General features: G+C 40.3%; 1 protein-coding gene across 1 annotated transcript in view; it reads right to left on the bottom strand.

The window, feature by feature from the left end:
* Nucleotides 1–7,777: 7,777 nt before the first annotated feature.
* The window catches only part of LOC107867907 (probable inactive ATP-dependent zinc metalloprotease FTSHI 3, chloroplastic), a 32,962-nt gene continuing 19,699 nt past the window's right edge, over nucleotides 7,778–21,040 (bottom strand). Inside the window, exons 3-4 of the mRNA XM_016714390.2 lie at nucleotides 9,231–9,531; nucleotides 7,778–8,192 (exon numbers count right to left, since the gene is read on the bottom strand). Coding sequence (XP_016569876.2) covers nucleotides 7,993–8,192; nucleotides 9,231–9,531 — 501 coding nt within the window. The 3' untranslated portion in view covers nucleotides 7,778–7,992. The remainder of the gene's footprint in view (nucleotides 8,193–9,230; nucleotides 9,532–21,040) is intronic.

The following is a 21,040-nucleotide window of genomic DNA, read 5'->3' as shown; positions in this document are numbered from 1 at the left end:
CTGAGTAAGCTTAAGGAGAACTACTACCTTGAGCTTAATCTGAGTTGGCTGGGAAGAGGTGAGGGTACTTGGTACGCATATCTACTTCTGCTACCCAAGTACCTCTCTTGACGGACTGATTTCGCCAAAGAACTTTAACTCGAGGGACTTCTTTGTTCCTCAATCTATGAGTATGATAGTCTAGGATTTTGACTGGAATCTCTTCATAAGAGAGGTTGTTCTGAACATCGATGCTCTGAATTGGGACTACGACTGATGGGTCACCTATACACTTCTTGAGCAAAGAGACATGAAAGACTGGATGAACTGAGGCTAGATCTGAAGGCAATTCGAGCTCATAAGCTACCTTGCCAAATCAACTGAGAATCTTGAAGGGACCGACATATCGGGGACTGAGCTTTCCCTTCTTGCCGAATCTCTTCACTCCCTTCATAGGAGAGATCTTGAGGTAGACATAGTCATTAATCTCAAACTCGAGATCTTTTCTACAAACATCTCCATAAGACTTCTGTCAGCTCTGAGCAGCCCGAAGACTTTTTCTAATTAACTGAACTTTCTCTAAGGCGTTGAATACTAAGTCAGGACCTATGACTGAGGCCTCACTAACTTCGAACCAACCGATTGGAGATCTACATATCCTACCATAGAGAGCTTCGAATGGAGCCATCTGAATACTTGAATAATAGCTATTGTTGTATACAAAATCAATCAAAGGCAAGTGGTCATCCCAACTACCTTTGAAATCAATTGCACACGTCCTTAGCATATCTTCTAGAGTCTGAATGGTCCTTTCTGCTTGACAATCTCTCTGAGGATGAAAGGTTGTACTGAGATGAATTTGGGTACCAAGACCCTTTTGGAATGCTTTCCAAAAATGAGAGGTGAACTAGGTACCTCTGTCAGAGATAATAGACAATTAAACACCGTACATTCTAACCAGCTCCTTGATGTAGAGCTTGGCATAATCGTCAGCTGAATAAGAGGTATGAACTAGAAGGAAAAGAGCTGATTTCATCATTCTGTCTACAATGACCCAGATTGAATCATGTTGATGATGAGTTCGAGGCAAACCCGTCATGAAGTCCATGTTCACAACTTCCCACTTCCAAGTAGGAATACTGAACTCCTGCATAGGACCACTAGGCTTCTGATGCTCTATCTTAACTTGCTGACATGTAGAGCACTTAGCCACAAACTCTGCAACATCTCTTTTCATCCCACTCCACCAGTAGATTTCTCGCAAATTACGGTACATCTTAGTGGCCCCTGGATGAATAGATTAACGCGCACCATGCACTTCTGTAAGAATTCGCTTCCTTAAGCCATCTATGTCTAGAACATAGAGACAACCCTGACAACGAAGAACACCATCTCTCCCTTGGGATAAAACCTCTATTTTCTGATTCTGAACTGACTCTTTTTGCTTGACAAGGCTAGGATCCTTATCTTGTTTTTCTTTCACCTCAGAAACTAGAGATGATTCTGAACTACTCTGAACACATACATCGCCCTCTGAAGAGTCGACTAAGCGAACGCCTAGTCTGGCAAGCTGGTGGATTTCCTGGACTTTCTTCTTCTTACTATCATCAACATGAGAAATACTACCCATGGACAATCTACTGAGAGCATCGGCCATTACGTTGGCCTTGCTCGAATGATAGAGGACACTCATATCATAATCTTTCAAGAGCTCTAACCACCTTCTCTGACGAAGATTGAGATCTTTTTGAGAAAAGACATACTGAAGGATTTTATAATCTGTGAAGACATCCACATGAACTCTGTATAGATAATGCCTCCAAATCTTTAAGGCAAATACTATGGTTGCTAACTCAAGGTCATGAGTAGGATAATTCTTCTCATGAGGTTTAAGATGTTTGGAGGCGTAGGCTATGACCTTACTATGCTGCATAAGGACACAACCTAAACCCACTCTGGATGCATCACAATAAACTACAAAACCATCTGAACCATCTGGAAGAGCTAGTACTGGAGCTGAGGTCGGTCGAGTCTTCAATTCCTGAAAACTCTTCTCGCATGAATCTTACCACTGAAATTTGACCTTCTTCTGAGTCAATCTGGACATAGGAGATGCAATAGAAGAAAATCTCTCAACAAACCATCTATAATAGCCAGCCAAACCCAAGAAACTCCTGATATCTGATGGAGAAATAGGGCGAGGCCAGTTTCTTACTACTTCAATCTTTTGAGGATCTACCCTAATGCCATCACCGGAAATAATATGACCAAGGAATGCTGCTAATCTTAGCCAAAATTCGCACTTACTGAATTTGGCGAATAATTGATGATTTCTGAGAGTCTGGACTACTATTCTGAGATGGTCTGCATGATCGCGCTCAGTGCAGGAATAGACCAGAATATCATCTATGAAGACTATGACGAACATGTCTAAGTACTTCTTGAACACACGGTTTATCAAGTCCATAAAAGTGGATAGGGCGTTGGTAAGACCAAATGACATGACTAGAAATTCGAAGTGACCATACCGCATACGGAAAGCTGTCTTTGGGATGTCACATTCTCTAACTCTAAGCTGATGATAGTTGGATATGAGGTCTATCTTAGAGAAATAATTGGCACCCTGAAGTTGGTCAAACAAGTCATCGATTCTGGGAAGAGGATACTTGTTCTTGACCGTGACCTTATTGAGTTGACGGTAATCTATACACATTCTGAGTGAACCATCTTTTTTGCTCATGCTGGTGCGCCCCACGGGGAAATGCTGGGTCTGATGAATCCCTTATATGAGAGAACCTTCAACTGATCTTTCAGTTCTCTGAGTTCTGTTGGTGCCATTCTATATGGCGGAATAGAGATAGGGTGAGTGCCTGAAAGAAGATCAATACCGAAGTCTATTTTTCTTTTGGGAGAAATTCCTGGAAGATCTTCGGGAAAGACATCTGAATATTGATTCACTACTGGGACTGATTCGAGACTGGGAGCCTCGGAACTGGAATCTCTAACATGAACTAGATGATAAACATACCCCTTAGATATCATTTTCCTTGCCTGAAGGTAGGAAACAAGTTAACCCCTGAAAGCGGATACGCTACCCTTCCACTCTAGGACGGGTGCATTTGGGAACTGAAACTGAACTATTCTGTTTCTATGGTTGACTGTGGTATAGCAGGAATGAAGCCAATCCATGCCGAGAATAACATCAAAATCAGTCATCTCTAATTTGACTAAGTTTGCTGAAGTGACTTTCTGAAATATCATAATCGGGCAGTTCCTGTATACCTGCCGGGCTATGATGGTTTTACCCACTGGGGTAGAGAATAAAAAGGGCTTTGCTAGAATTTCAGGACTGATTTCGAAATCAACTATTATATAAGGAGTAACAAAAGACAAAGAAGCTCTTGGATCTAGTAAAGTGTAAACATGCACATGAAAGATCTGTAATGTACTAGTAACTACATCAGGAGAACTTTCTTGATCGTGTCAATTCTGAAGATCATGGAGACAATTTGGGTGTTGCCCGCTAGTAGCACTAGAAGTGGCACCCTACTGATTTGGGCGATCGGACTGAGTTGAAGAGCGATTTTGTTGACCCTGAGGACCTGGCTGAGGACAGTCTCTAACTCTGTGGCCTGGCTTGCCACAACCGAAACAAATGCCACTACCCGCTCTACAAACAGCCTGATGGTGCTTACCGAAAGTCTGGCAAAGAGGATAGGTGCGGGCACTGCTAACATTGCCCTGGGACATAGAGCCTGGGGCTCTATCTTTGTTATCCTCTCTGAACTTAGGAACTGGAGCACTGGCTGTAGAGGGAGCTGGAACTGATGACTTAGGATGAAACTGAGAACGTTTTCTACTTCTGATTTAGGCTGAACAAAGTTGAAACTACCTGTCTTCGTTCTCTTAATTCGCTTTTCCCTCTGCTTAATTTTCTGCTCTTCTATCTGCTGAGCATGGGTCATAAGTCCAGCTAAGGTCATGTCGTTGTTCAGCATGGCGGATCTGCCCTCATTAACCACGCTGTTGTTCACCCCTGAAGCGAACTTACTCATCTTGGATCTACTGTCTATAACCACATGAGGGGCATACCTGACTAATTGAGTAAACTTAAAAGAATACTCTTTCACTGTCATATTGCCCTGCCTGAAGTTGATGAACTCTAGCACCTTGGCTTCTCTAAGATCTTGGGGAAAGAATCTGCCTAAGAATACAGTGACAAACTCCTCCCACTCTATAGGACTTGCATCATCTGATCTTTCGAACTTCCACTGTTTGAATCAAGCATGAGCCACATCCTGCTAGTATGCAACTAGCTCAGCACTCTCAACAGTAGTCACCCCCATGGCGTCTGTCACTTTCTGAACTTGATCTAAGAATTCCTGAGGGTCTTCATCAACCTTACACCCGAGGAAGGTTGGAGGATTCATTCGGTTGAAGTCCCGAATCCTCGCTGCAGCTGAGTTGGCACTGGGTTGGCCGGAATAACTGTTGGTCGTTCATTATGAGAAGCGACTGATTGAGCAAGAGTGGTAAATGTGATCCTGAGCTCCGCGTGAGAAACATGATCGCCCAAATATTCTTCGGGCTGAGGGGCTGACTGATTTCCGTTTCTTCTTTTAGGAGGCATGTTCTGTAGAAGAAATAGAGAAACGGATTAGACAAAGAGACTGACTTGTGATTATGCTCACAGGCATGACCTGAATACTGAAAAGGGGAAACTATTCTTAAAACATGTCATAGCCTCTTGCACATAAATGTGGCGCACAACATACCCATGTACAAGACTCTACTAGATGCGGCTTTTAGACTTTCTAGGACTCTATTGAACCTTAGGCTCTGATACCAAGTTTGTAACGACCCGATTTGCTGAACCGAAACTCTACACGGTGCTCATGACCCCAAGGGACCACAAACTAACCCATGATAGATATTTGTATCTGTATACTGCATAAGATAACTTAATAATGCAGAAACATGCACCGAAAGGCCATAAGGTTCAATACTGAACATAACTGAATAACGTAACATCTGTGTGGGATAATAGAATACCCAAAATAAAACTGAGGTCTAAAACATGATAGTCTGTATCTAGTCTACATCTAGTCTGAAAGCCTCTACTGTCTGAAGAATCTGAATAAGAAGTTGATGGGACATGTCCCCAACTAACTCCAACTAATAAGCTAATCAATGAGATACTAGAAAATCATTATATCCTCAAAGAATGAGGACTCACTTCTACTCTGACTGCTGAAACTGAAATCTACTGCTGATCTGGAACTCGTGTCTCTGAACCTATGGTGTAACATAAAAAGGAAGCACTATAGTGCAAATGCGTCAGTACATATGTACCGAGTACACATGTGAGGTAGGTTATATGTAATGGTTCACATGCATGAATAATGCTAACTGACTGTCTAACATGAACGTGAGAATACATGTATAAATACGTAACTGTGACTGTAACTGACAACGTGATTTCGTGATTTCTCAATCTTTACACTGATAACGTGACATGCTAGTAACTGATATGACTGATAACATGAAGGACTATATCTGAATAATGCTGATAACATAGGTGACTGTATCTGAGTATAACTGATAATGTGGGTGACTGTAGCTAGCAGTCCTGAATCTGATGAAACTATCTGAGTTCCGCACTGTATCTGAGTTGACTGTATCTGACAGTCCTGAAATCTGAAGAACTATCTGAGTTCTATTACTGAGACTGATTGACTGTATCTGACAGTCCTAATTCTGTAACATGAAACTGTGGGAAGTAGTATTTAACCGACAAGCCAGTGGCGCAGTATTGACACCCTTCCACTACTTGACCCTTTTACTGGACACGTAATTTAAATTTTCAGTAAAATTTCTCAAATTGGGCCCTTGGCGCGACGTGATGTTATCGCGCCGTGTCACTGGAAATTGACAATTGGGGAACTGCACAGTGGCGCGACGCAGAGCTATCGCGTTGCCACCTTGTCTACGACCTGGAAGTTTGGCGCGACGCGCTAGTATCGCGGAGCAACACTGGAATTTGACAATTGCCATTTGAGCTATCTCCGCGACGCGCTGAAGGCTCAGGTCAAACACTGTCTCACTAAAAAGGCTCTAACTCTTCGCCCGGGTGTCGGATATGGGCGAATTATATATCGATGGATAGCTTATTCAATTTCCCACGTGATAGGAAGTGAAAATTATGAAAATACCACGTGTATAAGAATGAATTCTTATTTCAAAGCAAGTTCTAACATCCTTGAGATGATTTTCGAGCTAAGAAAAAAGCACGGGTATTACACTAAAGCAAGGAGTTTATATAACTTGTATCAAGTTATGGAACAAAATATTGAGTCGGCCGAACCTCCTACTTCTAGACGTAGATATGATGATTTAGATGACAAGATGGGTGAAGAACTTGGTCTTCAATGTTGTAGGAGTAATGATTTTGATTTGTATCTTTTGCAGGATCGAAAAAATATTAAAGATTAAACTGGAAAACAATAACTTTTATCATGGTGGAACACCGGTATTAGACAATTTCCAAAACTTTCAAGGATGGTTCGAGATATGCTATCAACTCAAGTTTTTTCAATTGCTTCGGAGCAAGTTTTTAGCGCAGGAAAATTTGTAATTGGAGATCATCAATATTCGTTAGCAAGGGATAATTTAGAGATTTTGATATTATTTAGAGATTGGATCAATGCCGAACGAAAAAATTTTGGGCTCCCAAAATTACCGTCCCATGTTGAAAACGAAATAGATGAAAGTTTTGAGGAAAATAGTAATGATGGAATGGAAGCAATGGAGAAACAAGGAAAAAGACCAATTCCAAAAAATTTATCCGCCAAAGAAATAGAAAAGTTACGCCAAATATATAATTGACAATTTAGATAGTAATAAGATTCTACAATAGAGATCTAATTCAAACAGAACCCTACGCAAGGTCTTCGAAAGGTTAAGAACCCTTCCTAGAAGGTGACTGCGTAGATTAAATTTTCTTTTAATATCTTTGTAATAAATGTACAACGTAAGAAATTTAAATAAATATAACGGCTATTCGACTAATTTTATTTTAAAATTTGCCTTTTGTTTGTTGCAATTATCTTAGCTAAAATTACAAAGTTTATATTTATAACTTTGAAGTTATGGGAAAAAAAGTTTACTTTTAACTTTATAAAGTTAGGAAAAATTTTAACTTTACAACTTAAAATTATATAAATATAATTCAACTTCTTAAACTTATTAAAAATATTATATTAACTTAAGGATATATTTTTAAGTTTAAGATATATTAAAACATGTTATATTTATTAACTTAAACTTAAAATATATGTTTTAAGTTAAAATTTTAAAATTTTTAATATATATTAAACTTAAACTTATTAAAAAAAAGTTCAAAAAAAAATGTTATATTAATATATTATAGTAATAAAATATAGGTTATATAAATTATATAAGTTAATATATATACATATATAATTTAAATTAAAAAGAAAAAAAAATTGTACGTACATAACGTTAGTACGTTAAGGCCAGCTCCGGCTTCTCTTCCGTTATAGCTCCGGTGTCTTTCCGGTCCGACCCGATTTCACACCAGTAACCAACGCACCAGTGCGTACCAGGCAAAAATTTTGGTATTCCAGTTCCGGTAATACCGGTTCCGGCGACAAATTCGGTAAGGCAGTTCCGGTACCTGTTCCGGTTCCGGTCAAACCGGTTCCGGTCCGTTGCCAGCCTTACCAGGTTGAGAGTTCAAACGCTCAGGCCCACACATCCCAAACACAAAGAAAGGACATGAAATAAAAAATAAAAATCTTTATCCAAATAATTCTCTATTAACCGCAGACAAAAACTTTCATGATTTAAGTTTTCGCACTCTCGATACTATATCTCAATCCCGAACAAGTTGAGATCGGCAATATGAATAATCACTGAGCATCTCTTCCATAGCATTACTCTTGATCATGTGTAAAAAAACATTCTACAAACAAGAAGATGAGAGCATACATCTCAGCCGAGTGCTTGATATCCCAAAGGTCCTTGTATTGCATCACTTCTTGTACTGTTCTTCCTCATGAAAGAAGGAACCCAAGGGAACAGTTTCTCCAGTTCCTTGCCTATTGCACTTTGTGTGTACTGCTTGTCATTAATCCCAAATTTTGCTCTTTCAATGGCTTCCATTATATCTTCCCTTGAGACACAATCAGCTCCTGCAAAACGTGCATATAAATGTAATATTGTTATGACAGTGGCTTGGCTTCAGCCATTCAGTCTAGTTTTGTAAGAACGAAGAGGCAATTTTGTCATTTCCATCATGGTACGAAAAGAAACAGTTCACCAACTAAAAAGAGAATAAGAAAGATACGTAAGGAGAGGAGAGAAGGCTCCACATATAAACTAGGTAATGGAAACAATAGCAAATTGTATAGGAAGAAGTGCTTGGTTGTAATAGAGAAACACTACCGCCCTGCTAATTAGTAGCCCTGGTGCAGGTGGGCAAGTGATATAAAATTTGAAACAAAGAAAGAACCTGCAAGTTTTCACCAGATAATTATCCCAACATTCAGCATCATTTTCCATGATATCAAGACAAAATATAAGTCTCTCATTAACTATGTTTGATTCATTAGAAAAGCAAACACCTGCCACTCTATAATTACGATGATTTTTGCTTAAAGACAAGTGACGTCACATATTCTCCAATCGTGATTCGACTCGAGCAAGAAACAAGCCCATCATTGAATTGATTAACCTGAGATGAGAAATCTATTTTGTCTGAGTTCTGCGAATTGGGTTCAGAGTGGAATTTCAAGACAATAAAGAAGCAGTGCTTCTTTCCTTCCTCCGACTCAGTAGCTCATTCCGGATAAGCGAGTGAATGGCTTGAAATCCAAGGGAAAAAATAAGGAAGGAAAGCGAAGCATCCAACCGTGGTACTAGCAAATGATGACTCAGGAAAGTAATAAATTGCTATCCAGGGTAGCAAGGTGATGAACTAAATACTCATCAAACAACAGTCCTGCCAACTTTGATTCCCTTTCTTGCCCTCCTTTTTAGTTCCTTCTATTCTTTATTTTTAAGAAGGGCGGGCGCTTGTACAGTTGATGGTAACACAAATAATTAGCAAGCTAAAAATTTTACACATTTGCAATAACACAAATAAATAGCTAGCTACCAACATCAAGCATGAATAAGCCTTCTGAATGCAACAAAACAGCAGTAATCAGTGCAAAATGTCTTAATCTAACCTCTGCGAGCAGCAAGCAAAGCAGCTTCATTTACAATGTTAGCAAGGTCAGCACCTACGAAGCCGTGGGTAAGAGATGCAACCAGGTTACAGACAAGCTCCAGGTCCTCCTCAAGGGGCACGTCTCGTAAGTGTACAGCCAGGATCTTTCTCCTCCCATCTTCATCTGGTTCCCCAACTAAGATTTTCCTGGAGAAGCGTCCAGGCCGACATAGTGCTGGATCTAGAGCTTCTGGTCTATTAGTTGCAGCAACTACAATGATACTCAAGTCCGATTCAAAGCCGTCCATCTCCGTAAGCAGCTAGAAAAGCGGAAGTGTTTTAGGGAAAAACATACTTTAACCAACAAATATAAGTATCAATTCTAGAGCACAATGTTTCAACTCACTCCTATGTCCTAATTTCCCTTGTTATCCGAAAAATTTGACCGATATTGAATTTGACGAATACAACAACAACAACAAACCCAGTGTATTCCCACCTGGTGGGGTCGGGGGGGTAGGATGTACGCAGTCCATACCTCTACCTCTGAAGAAGTAGAAAGGCTGTTTCCGATAGATCCCCGGCTCAAGACACGCGGTACCACACAAACACATAGTAAAGCACAGCACAAGGTTACAAGATTACATAACATAAATACGGCACCCATAAGTAATCTAAAACAAAGGAAAACACACAGATCCATAATAAAACATGGGACACGGACTCGTAACATGAATAAACCCCCACCAAGTAGTTCCCTACACTAGCGACTCAGGCTGGCCCTAGTCCTCTGCCCTGATTCGCGTCCTCCAGACCTTCCTATCTAGGGTCATGTCCTCGGTGAGCTGTAACTGCTCCATGTCTCGCCTAATCACCTCACCCCAGTACTTCTTCGGCCTACCCCTACCCCGCTTAAACCCATCCAACGCTAACCTCTCACACCTACGGACCGGGGCATCCATGCCCCTCCTCTTCACGTGTCCGAACCATCTCAATCGGGCTTCCCGCATCTTGCACTCCACTGGTGTCACACCAACCTTCTCCCGGATGTTCTCATTCCGAACTCTATCCCCTCTAGTCAGCCCACACATCCAACGCAACATCCGCATTTCTGCCACCCTCATCTTTTGGATGTGGGAGTTCTTCACTGGCCAACACTCCGCTCCATACAACATGGCCGGACGGACTACCGCCCTGTAGAATTTGCCTTTAAGCTTAGGCGGCACCTTTTTATCACACAGCACCCCCGACGCGAGCTTCCACTTCATCCATCCCGCCCCAATACGGTGCGAGACATCCTCATCAATCTCACCGTTACTCTGGATCACGGACCCGAGATACTTGAAACTCTCCCTCTTACCTACCTCCTGTGATTCCAGCTTCACTACTACCTCGTTCTCCCTCCTCATGTCATTAAACTTGCATTCCACATACTCTGTCTTGCTTCTGCTCACCCTGAACCCTTTATACTCAAGGGTTTGCCTCCACACCTCTAATTTGTCGCTCACACCCTCTCGGGTCTCAGCTATCAGAACTACATCGTCTGCAAAAAGCATACACCACGGCACCTCCCCTTGAATACGCCGCGTCAACACATCCATTACCACTGCAAACAAAAAGGGACTAAGAGTAGATCCCTGATGCAACCCTGTCCGGACCGTGAAATGTTCTGAGTCTCCTCCCACCGTCCTCACCTTAGTTTTCGCTCCATCATACATATCCTTGATTGCTCTGATATATGCCAGCGGTACTCCCCTCACCTCCAAGCATCTCCAAAGCACCTCCCTAGGGACTTTGTCGTAGGCCTTCTCCAGGTCGATAAACACCATGTGCAGGTCCTTCTTCCTCTCCCTATACTGTTCCACCAACCTCCGTACCAGGTGAATTGCCTCCGTCGTCGAGCGGCCAGGCATAAATCCAAACTGGTTTTCTGAAATAGACACTATCCGTCTCAGCCTCACCTCGACCACTCTCTCCCAGATTTTCATAGAGTGACTCAATAACTTAATACCCCTATAGTTGTTGCAACTCTGGATGTCCCCCTTATTCTTATAGAGAGGTACCATGGTGCTCCACCTCCAAGCCTCGGGCATCTTTGCCGTCTTGAAGATTTCATTAAACAATCCCGTCAACCACCTCAGACCAGCCTCTCCAACGAACTTCCAAAACTCGGCCGGTATCTCATCCGGCCCCGTCGCCCTACCCCTTCGCATTCTGCGAACAGCCTGTCTAACCTCTTCTACCTTAAAACGTCTACAATAGCTAAAATCCCGACACTCCTCTGAGTGCTCCAGTTCCCCTAACACAATAGCTCTATCCCCTTCGTCATTCAAGAGCCTATGAAAGTACGACTGCCATCTATTCTTAATGTGGCCGTCTTCCACCAACACTCTGCCGTCCTCCCCCTTAATGCACCTCACCTGATCGAGGTCACGACCCTTCCTCTCCCTAGCCTTAGCGAGTCTAAACAACTTTTTCTCCCCTCCCTTCCCCTGTAACCCTGCATACAGGCTCTCAAAGGCGGTCGTCTTAGCTGCCGTGACTGCTGACTTAGCCTCCTTCCTCGCTAGCTTGTACTCTTTCCTGTTTACCCGCTTCTCCTCTTCGTCCTTACTCTCCACCAACTTGGCATACGCCCCTTTCTTGGTCCCCACTTTCTTCTCCACCTCTTCATTCCACCACCAATCCCCCTGATGGTGCCCGGCCCGGCCCGGCCCCTAGAAACCCCCAACACCTCACTTGCATTCTCCCTGATGCACCTAGCCGCCCTATCCCACATACTATCCACGTCTCCCCTACACTCCCACACCCCCATTCCTGCCAACTTCTCCCCTATCTCCCACGCCTTCACTGGCGTCAAGCCGCCCCACTTAATTCTAGGTCTACACTCCCTACTTCTCCTCTTTCTATTCTTCTTTATACCCAAATCCATAACCAAGAGCCTATGTTGGGTCGAAAGGTTCTCACTCGGGATGACCTTACAATCCTTACACCACGCCCTATCCCTTTTCCTAAGCAACACAAAGTCAATCTGGGTCATGGCTACCGCGCTCCGAAAGGTGATCAGGTGCTCGTCCTTCTTCGGGAAGCCCGAGTTCACCACCACCAGCCCAAAGGACCTCGCAAACTCCAGTAGGGTAGCCCCCTCCTCATTTCTCTCCCCAAAACCAAAACCACCATGCACATCACCAAAGCCTCCCGGTAGCGCCCCGATGTGCCCGTTGAAATCTCCTGCTACAACAATCTTCTCCGAGCTTGGCACGCCTCTCACCACCTCCTCCAAGGCCTCCCAAAACCGCATCTTCTCCTAACTTGGCACTAACTTTCATTTTGGCACCTAAAGTCGACGTTATTCATTTTAGACACCTAAACCAGCCTCCAACTGTGCCATTTTGGCACTTTCGCTGACATGACAAAGTGAGTGTGATATACTCACTTAGAGCGTGTGAGAAGCTTATTTGGACGATTTTTATTAATTTTCTTCATCTTCTTCCTCATTTACAGCAACCATTTTTGATTTCCTAAAACTAAAACTTCTTCCATGAATGAAGGTGTAAAGCAATTTAATGCTTCATTTCGACCCTAAGGAGTCGTTTGGTTGGGAAACAAGTTATACTAGGACTAGTTGTCCTAGGATTAGTTATCCTGATATTATTTTTAATGGTTGTTTGGTTTGTGGTACTAAAAATAATATGCATCGCATTCTTTCTAAGAATAGATAGTTTGTTTACAAAAATATCCTTCACCTTATTTAGCTTAATTATTTCCCTTCATATTAAACCATACAAAAGAATTTGAAAAGTTACTATTTTTCTTTAGCTTTAGTAGTTTCTTTTTCTTAAAAAAACATGTTAAGAATTTTATGTTGATATTTCTTAAACGTGTATGAAGCTTTAATATTTCATGTTAAATTATTAATTTTGTCCTAAATTCTATAAAATATTGATAATCCCATTTTTTGTTAAAAAAATTCATCATCAAAAAATGTGAAAAAGAAATACTCTCATTTTTCATTATGCAGTATCATTAATATTTGGAGAGTTAAATTGTATTGTTTCTAAAATAAAATTTTCAAATATTTTTGGATATTTATAAGAAATAATTTTTTATTTAATAATTAAGCATGTAGTAAGTTAGAAAGGGAATGTCAAAATACTTTAAGTACTTATCCATGATAAATTTGTTAGGAAAAATAAAAAATTGAAGTAAGATTACTAAAGATTTTTACAAAATAGAAAGACAATAAAACCCTTGGATTAATTTTGAATTTGATTGTATAAATATTTTTTATGGTGTCACTATCATTTTTCTATGACTCATCACTTTTGTAGAAAATTTGTATAAATTGACAAAATTTGATGTGAGGACTACCAAAATATCTCTCTTAGGGGTCGTTTGGTAGAGTGTATTAAAAAGTTAATGCATGCATTAGTTTAATGTGTATTAGTAGTACCTTGTTTGATACACTCTATTGTGTATTACTAATACCTAAAAATCCATAGCATTAGTAATGCAATGAATCTAATGCATGCATTAACATACTTAAAGACTATTATCCCTCAAAAAAAAATTTTGCATTCTCTCCAACATATATATTAAGGGTATTATGTAAAAAAAAAAAAAAATTTAGAAATTACGTAATTTATGTTATTTTTAATACATCGAATCAAATATAACACAAGAAAAATACAAGCATAACTAATGCAAGCATAGCTAACACAAGCATTACTAATACACCATATATTTCATTATTCTTATATATATATATATATATATATATATATAATGATAATCAAAAGGTTAAGAGGGTAATTTTGTCATTTTATGGCTTTATCCTAAGGTAAATTATGTTGGGATTATTTATACCACCCAAAGGATGGGATAACTTATCTCGTTACTATTTGTTAATCCCGGAATAAGTTATCCCGAACTTGGCAACAAAATAGGACACCAAAAATTTTATCCCGGGATCATGTATTTTAATACCTTACACCAAATGACCCCTAACAGTGTGATTAATTGACACGTCTTTAGTACTTAAGCACAATAATCACTCACTTCAAAAAAAGTTGAATTGGCGGGACTAATTTTTTTTACACTAAATAACTATTAGAAAAAGGAAGACCTTAACCAAGCAAGAAATGATTCTTCTTCCAAGAGCATTAACCAAGCAAGAAATGATTCTTCTTCCAAGAGCATTAACTAGAACACAATACATTTATCTTTCAGTGACATCCTAATTAAGTTGAAAATTCAAAGATTGAATTGCAATTTATTTTCTTGCTCAATTAGGATTGTGGGAAACTTTGGCTATCGAAGAGCTTTGACTATTGTATGTGTGAATTGTTCATCACAGAGGAGGGATGATCACAAAACTATGATCTGCAAATGTGTGAATTGTTCAATCGAAAATTTTCAAAAATAAATTGGTCAATCAAAAATCTCTATGGAAAACTACTGTAGCGGAGAGAAAAGTAAAAATGCATTTTAGATTGACTTCTTTGAAAAGGTAATTAATTTGCAACATGATTCTTGGGGGATGGAGTATGGTTGCTTCTGAAAAAAAAAAAAAAAAAAGGAGGTGGGTTGGAAGAAAATCTGGAATGGGGGGGGGGAGGGGGGGCATGGCAAATCTCAATGAAGCATAGCATGTGGAGAATGAAGGCTACAAAAAAATTGGTGGAATAATAGTGGTAGAGCCACGCACAAGATTTTGACACTGTTAAGATAGTGGTAGAGCCATCCCACTCCCAATTAGGGGGGGCGAGTATTCGGATAAGATCTATTTATGTAGTTGTTGAAGCCGAGTTTACATTTTCCACCCTTTAATTTGTTTGAGCCTCTGATTTCCAAACAATCCATAGTTCATAGTTTTTAATTCTCAATTTCAAAATCTTCTAAATGTTTGTGTCTTTGTTTACTTTCCTTGGATTTTAGAACAAATAGTATGTCGAGTCTTTTCCTTAGTTTTTGAGCACAAATATATTGAGTCCTTATTTTTCAAAAAAACAACAAAAAATATGTTGATCTCAGAGCTTTTACCATCTTTATCATCTGTGTCAAGTCCATGTAAATCCTTAGCAAAATTAAACATGCCTCCTACTCTCAGTAGAACCCTTTCATGTAAATATGACCGCCTCTATGAAGTAGATGTGGTACCTCCAGAAAATAAAATATCTTCCACATCTATTTTTACTGAACCCATACTCTGCCTTTGTAAAGAAAGCGTGCAATATGTGGCTGCAAATCTATTCTTTGGTACAACAAAAACCAAAAGGAATTAAAGAATACATTGTTGCGTCAAAACTTGACTAGTATCTTATTCTTGCAACTTCGGAGGAACAGTTCATCACTCTGCAGATAATGGAGGATTTTTCGCGACATCGGAAAAGTCAAGGCTTTACCAATATCCATTTTGGTGTTGTTACAGTTGCGTTGACGTATCACATCCGTATCTGACGGAGGCGTTGAAGATCCAGGTCCAAATTCCTTGAAGCCCCGCAAGCTAGAGATGCCATCCAGACAACTCTCCACTACCAGATAGCTTGGCGAGTCTAGAACCATGCTATGGACCTTTCTTTTCCAGGAGGCGAAAAAGCTTTGTTCCCAAACATAGATGCCACCAGTGGGACCATCCTGTGCACCCAGAACCCGAGACAAATATCCAGGGAAGAACTTGTCAAAGTACTTCTAGACTCATGAGTCACAAATTAAGAGAAGTTGAGAGACCATCCTCAACCTCTCCAGTTTACTGAACCCACTTTTACCAAAAAAAGCGACAACACAGTCAATATAAGTTTTGACCACTCCTACCTCAAAAAGCCCCCAAAACAACCTCTACCCACATGTACCAACCCACTGATGACCTTCCAAATGTGGAAAACTCAAAAATTATATCCTATTCCTCAAAAGCTTCATGAGTGATCATGATTGGATTAAATATTTCAATCATAAGGATCATAGCAACATATGGCACAAAATTCCTTTCATGGGACACTGCATATAGAATATTGATTGTTATTGGAACATGTGCCAGGAGGATGACATACAACCTATCCCTCCAAAAAAATAAAGCCATTCACACCAGAAAAGAGCCTGAGCCTTACATGTTTATGATATCTCCTACTAGTTCCAGTCACATACCTGATTTTCTACCAAGGGAAAAGTCATCGTTTCCAACTCAAACTCTCAATTGGAAATCTGAAAACGCCATGTGTCAGAACAAGATGATGACCAATATCAGCCAATCCTTCAAGGGTGTTACCCAAACCCAGACTAAGTTGCTAAACAAGGACAAAACAATGAATAAGAAAGCGGAGCAAACGTCCAACCATCATGATGGACTTATTTAAGCCTTAGAGTTAAGGTTGAGAACCCTACAGTATGATATATGTCCACTAGGAACCTCATTTTCTCGACCAACAACAAAAAGAGATGGCTTCTCTGAAAAAAACAAATCCAACGCCTTAAATATGATAGTTTTGAACTACAGAGAACTCATAGCTCATTACCAAAGCCAACTTTGTTCCCATGTCACCACAGACATACTTACCACCAAAGATGACCATACCTTTACCAGCTTACCACCAAAGATGGTCATACCTTTACCAGCCTTCCCTTCTAATTCACCAAAGCTAATGGCTTACTCACCAACATCTAAAGACAAGCAGGAGTTTGACATTGCCAAACTCGCATTGGAAAGAAAGTTGCTCTTACAACTCAAAAATAAGTTGAGGTAGCTCAAAAATGGGAAAAGCGAAAAAAGAAAGCTCGCACAGATACCCAAACTCTGGATCCATAAAACATGATGATCTCAAGTTACGCAACCCCAACCAATGACTCGGTCTCCTCAGATTTAAGCCTCATCATCACAGACGATGACTTGAAGATCCCGAATCATGGACTCAACAATAAGGATTGGGCCTCTTTGCAATCGAGTATTCTCAAAGATGATAGATTATTGCCAGATCATGATTTCCCCAACCCATATGTTGGCTTGATTATTATTGATCAAGTAGTTCCGAGTAATGTTGATCCTGTAATAGAACAACTAAGTCTCAGCACTCTGGGATGATGCTATTATGAACACTCCGATGAACATAAGGAAATTTCATCCGATGGTAACACTACGGATGGATGTCCTAAGAATGGCAACACAAAAGGTACATGCAGTACAGGAGAGTTAAACGGTGTAAGCCGCCAGATGATCAGTTCAAGGTTGTCTGAATTACCAGGTCCTCCATGAGGGGAAATTCAGGCAAACACAAACGTTTTATTTGTCACGAAACTGGACACTTTGTGAAAACATGTCCTCACTCTGGGAAAGCCAAGAAGGCTGCTTAACTCTAGATGAAACAAAGGCCATCCAATACTCGGACGAGGCTAAAGTTCCCATAAATCCTAATCCCAACAAGGATAATAATCAAGACTTTTTCTTCCCGTCAGAGAAGGATTACCCGAAGAGATACCATCTCCTTTCATTGATGGTCATTCAGAGCCTCTTATCATTAATGGCCATGACCATCCCCATCATTGATGGTTATCTTTACCAAACAGTCAACCTAACTGAGAAAGCAATCAACATGATCAACAACCCCCTCATGTCCAGCTAATGATTTATCCATCCAAACGGGATAAGCCCCTCCAGGTTATCGCCTTCACAAACATTAGTTCAGCTATCTCGATGCTTAATCATGACATTCTCCCTAGCGACCGATGGGTTTCTCCCTTGAGGAATTTCATCACTGCATCAAAGTGAGTCCTCACAACAAGGGTCATCACAAAGCAACCAGTCATGATCAAATTTCCCCAGGAGTGTTATACATGATGAAACTACTTGGCTCTAATGTCCCAAGGAAAGATCTTATCATTGGGTTCGATATCTACAAACAACTCAACTACTCATCCTGGCTGAAGAAATAACCATCATGGGATGGGAAGATTCAAGCCCTATTCCACCATCCAAAAGTTGTTCCAAATTGAGGAAGGGACCCCGTCAAAGAAATCGAACACCAGCTAATAGAGGAATGTTATTCAGAATCCCACAAAGAGTTCTTGAAAAATAACAAAAAAGCATTATGGCTTACACAAGAATTCTTCATCAAACATCCATTCAAGAAAAATGAGAATATAAATTCCACAAAGGCAAGTCATTCGGGCATAAACCCTAAACATCTTCCCCTTGCAAAGAAGGAAAGCGCAAAACTTTCAAAATTCGGGCTCATTGAGCCATCTGATTCCCGTGGGCTTGTAAGGCATTTTATGTCAACAAACAATCTGAACAGACAAGAGAAGAACTCAACCTTGTCATAAATTACCAACATCTAAACCATTTCCTTCTAGAAGAAAAATTTCCTGTTCCAATAAGCCGGCCCTTTACTCATACCTAGCCAAAGCCACCCACTTTTCTAAATTTGGCTTAAATCGGAATTTTGGCGACTAGGTATACACCCGAAAGATAGAGCCAAAACAGTTTTTTGCATACCTGACCACTACTACCAATGGAAGGTTATGTCGTTTGGACTTAAACCAGTCCCCTCCCTTTTCCAAAAGGCCATGATCATGATACTCCAACCCATCCTCCATACATCACTAGTTTATATGGACGATATACTGCTTTTCAGCAACACCTTGGAGGAACACCTCAACCAGCTTCGTCGATTCCATGGCTTGGTGAAAAAGTATGGAATAATGCTCTCAACAAAGAAGATGACTCTTGCAAGAGATGAAATTGAATTTATAGCAATGCATTTTGCGCCTAGAGCATACAGTCTAGGACCACATTTGCCAAGAGCTGCTCAAATTTCCAGATACTAATTTCTCAATTAAATAGCTCTGGTAGTTCCTTGGGGTAATTAATTATGTTAGAAATTTCATTCCCGATGTCTCTACAAACAATTCCCCACTTACAAAGATGCTAAAAAAGAATGCTCCAGCCTGGGAAAGGAACAATTCAAAAGATAAAAGGAATATCTAAGGAAGTCAAGATACTTCACATTAATGGACAAATATATTGTAGACTAATGCTAGCAACGGCTACTGGAGTGCAGTCCTTCTGTAAGAAAAAGATAGCCAACGAAAAATATGCAGATATGCAAGTGGAAAGTTTAAAGATGTCGAACAACATCATTACTCCACGTTCAAAGAAATTCTTGCTGTAAAACAGAATCAGAAGTTTAACTTCTTCCTCATTCACACTGAATTTCATATCGAAAATGGCTATACGAGCCTTCCCAAAAATGGTCCAGATAAATCCAAATATCATCCCAAACCCACAAATTCTCCGACGGGAACAGTGGTTTTCTCCCTACAAGTTTCAAGTAAAACACCTCAAGGGAAAAAAATCATGTCAGACTTCCTATGAAGACCAAAAGAATTCACTAAAAAACTCTCGTCAAGAAAGGAAAAGAAGGAAATGACACCTACCTTCAATCTTCTCCGAGCACTTACCAAACACAGCGTCGACTGGTGGATGGAGGAAGGATACACGAGCTCGCCATCAACACCATCAAGCACCGCATGAAAAGATGACGTTATATGACACATGCAAGAAAGTACCACTTACCACAACCTCCATGGAATTAATTACCTGCCAAGGTTTACCATGAAACCTTCTCAGAAGGCTTCACCTACAAGCTGCTTATCCAGCTGCTTGGTAGACACCTACAAGGAGCTTACCCACCTGCTTGCAAGGAGCTTAAAAGCTGCTTATCCACCTTCTTGCAAGTTGGCAATAAGTTTCTCCGTCACCTACTTGCACATTCTGTCACATACCAACATGTTTAGTTTTTGTTTTGTTAGGCTTCGTCACATGTTTGTGGGGCTCGCTTTGAATAAAGTAGGACGTATATATCTCATTGTTATGTGTGCCTAGCATAACAGGGTGTGACAAGAAGGGTTTTACCATTATTAGAATAGTGGGTCATGTAAGATAATGTTGATCTTTAACTTTTCGTTTATCTGTATTGGGCTTCCTTCTTCTACAAAAGGAAGCATAAGTCTTTAGTTGGGAATCATCACATTCTCCACCAAAAGACACTTTTGTAAAGTTTCTTGTTATCAATAAAATGTTGTTGGCTAAATTCTCTCTCTTTCTCCTTTCTATTATAGGGATGGGTACTTCGAGCCTCTAGGTCAAAGTAGTGGGGGTAAGGAAATACTTAGGCAAGTGCGTATGTTGTGATTTCAATATGGATTTCTAAGTTCTTTCCATGATTATGAAACAAAATTGGCTTGGTCCACACAATAGTTTTTTGATTGCTTCTTACTCTATCAAAACACATAAATCCAAAGTTGGGTACACTTTGTTCCGCGGATTGTTGAGGGCATTAAAGGCCAGTGGAGAGCCGCGAAAAACCTGTGTATGTCGGTAATAGTTGTGCTACCAAAATACTAAGGATTTGTTGCGTTTTAAGATTGACAAAGTCAAGCCATCCCGTTGAGGGTTGAGAAGTCTTTGTTTCATGGAAAACCGTCCTTTAGAGTATGTGTAGCCCAAGTCATAAGAAAGCTATTGTGGTGTTGATAAAAGTTTTAATTTCGTATAACATGCCGCCTATATGGATGTGAATCCGCCTTTCATATTGGAAAGTTTTTTTGAGATAAGGGTAACTTTCTATTCACATCACACTCATCATCCAAAAAATGATGGGAATGGAAAACCTTACAACCCACATAACATGTGGGGTTCCTACTCGAAATGCAAAAACAACCAGCAAAAGCTTTACAAATCACCTATGAAATCAACAAAAGTTACTGCATCCTCCCCCAACTCCTTTTGCATCAAAAGTAGAGCAAACTAAGACACCGACTCTTGATTTTAAGGGTGTT

Source organism: Capsicum annuum, chromosome 4, assembly GCF_002878395.1.
Source record: "Capsicum annuum cultivar UCD-10X-F1 chromosome 4, UCD10Xv1.1, whole genome shotgun sequence".
NCBI classification, from domain to species: domain Eukaryota; kingdom Viridiplantae; phylum Streptophyta; class Magnoliopsida; order Solanales; family Solanaceae; genus Capsicum; species Capsicum annuum.
The sequence above is the reverse complement of the archived record's forward strand: the minus strand, read 5'-3'. Positions and strand labels throughout refer to the sequence as shown.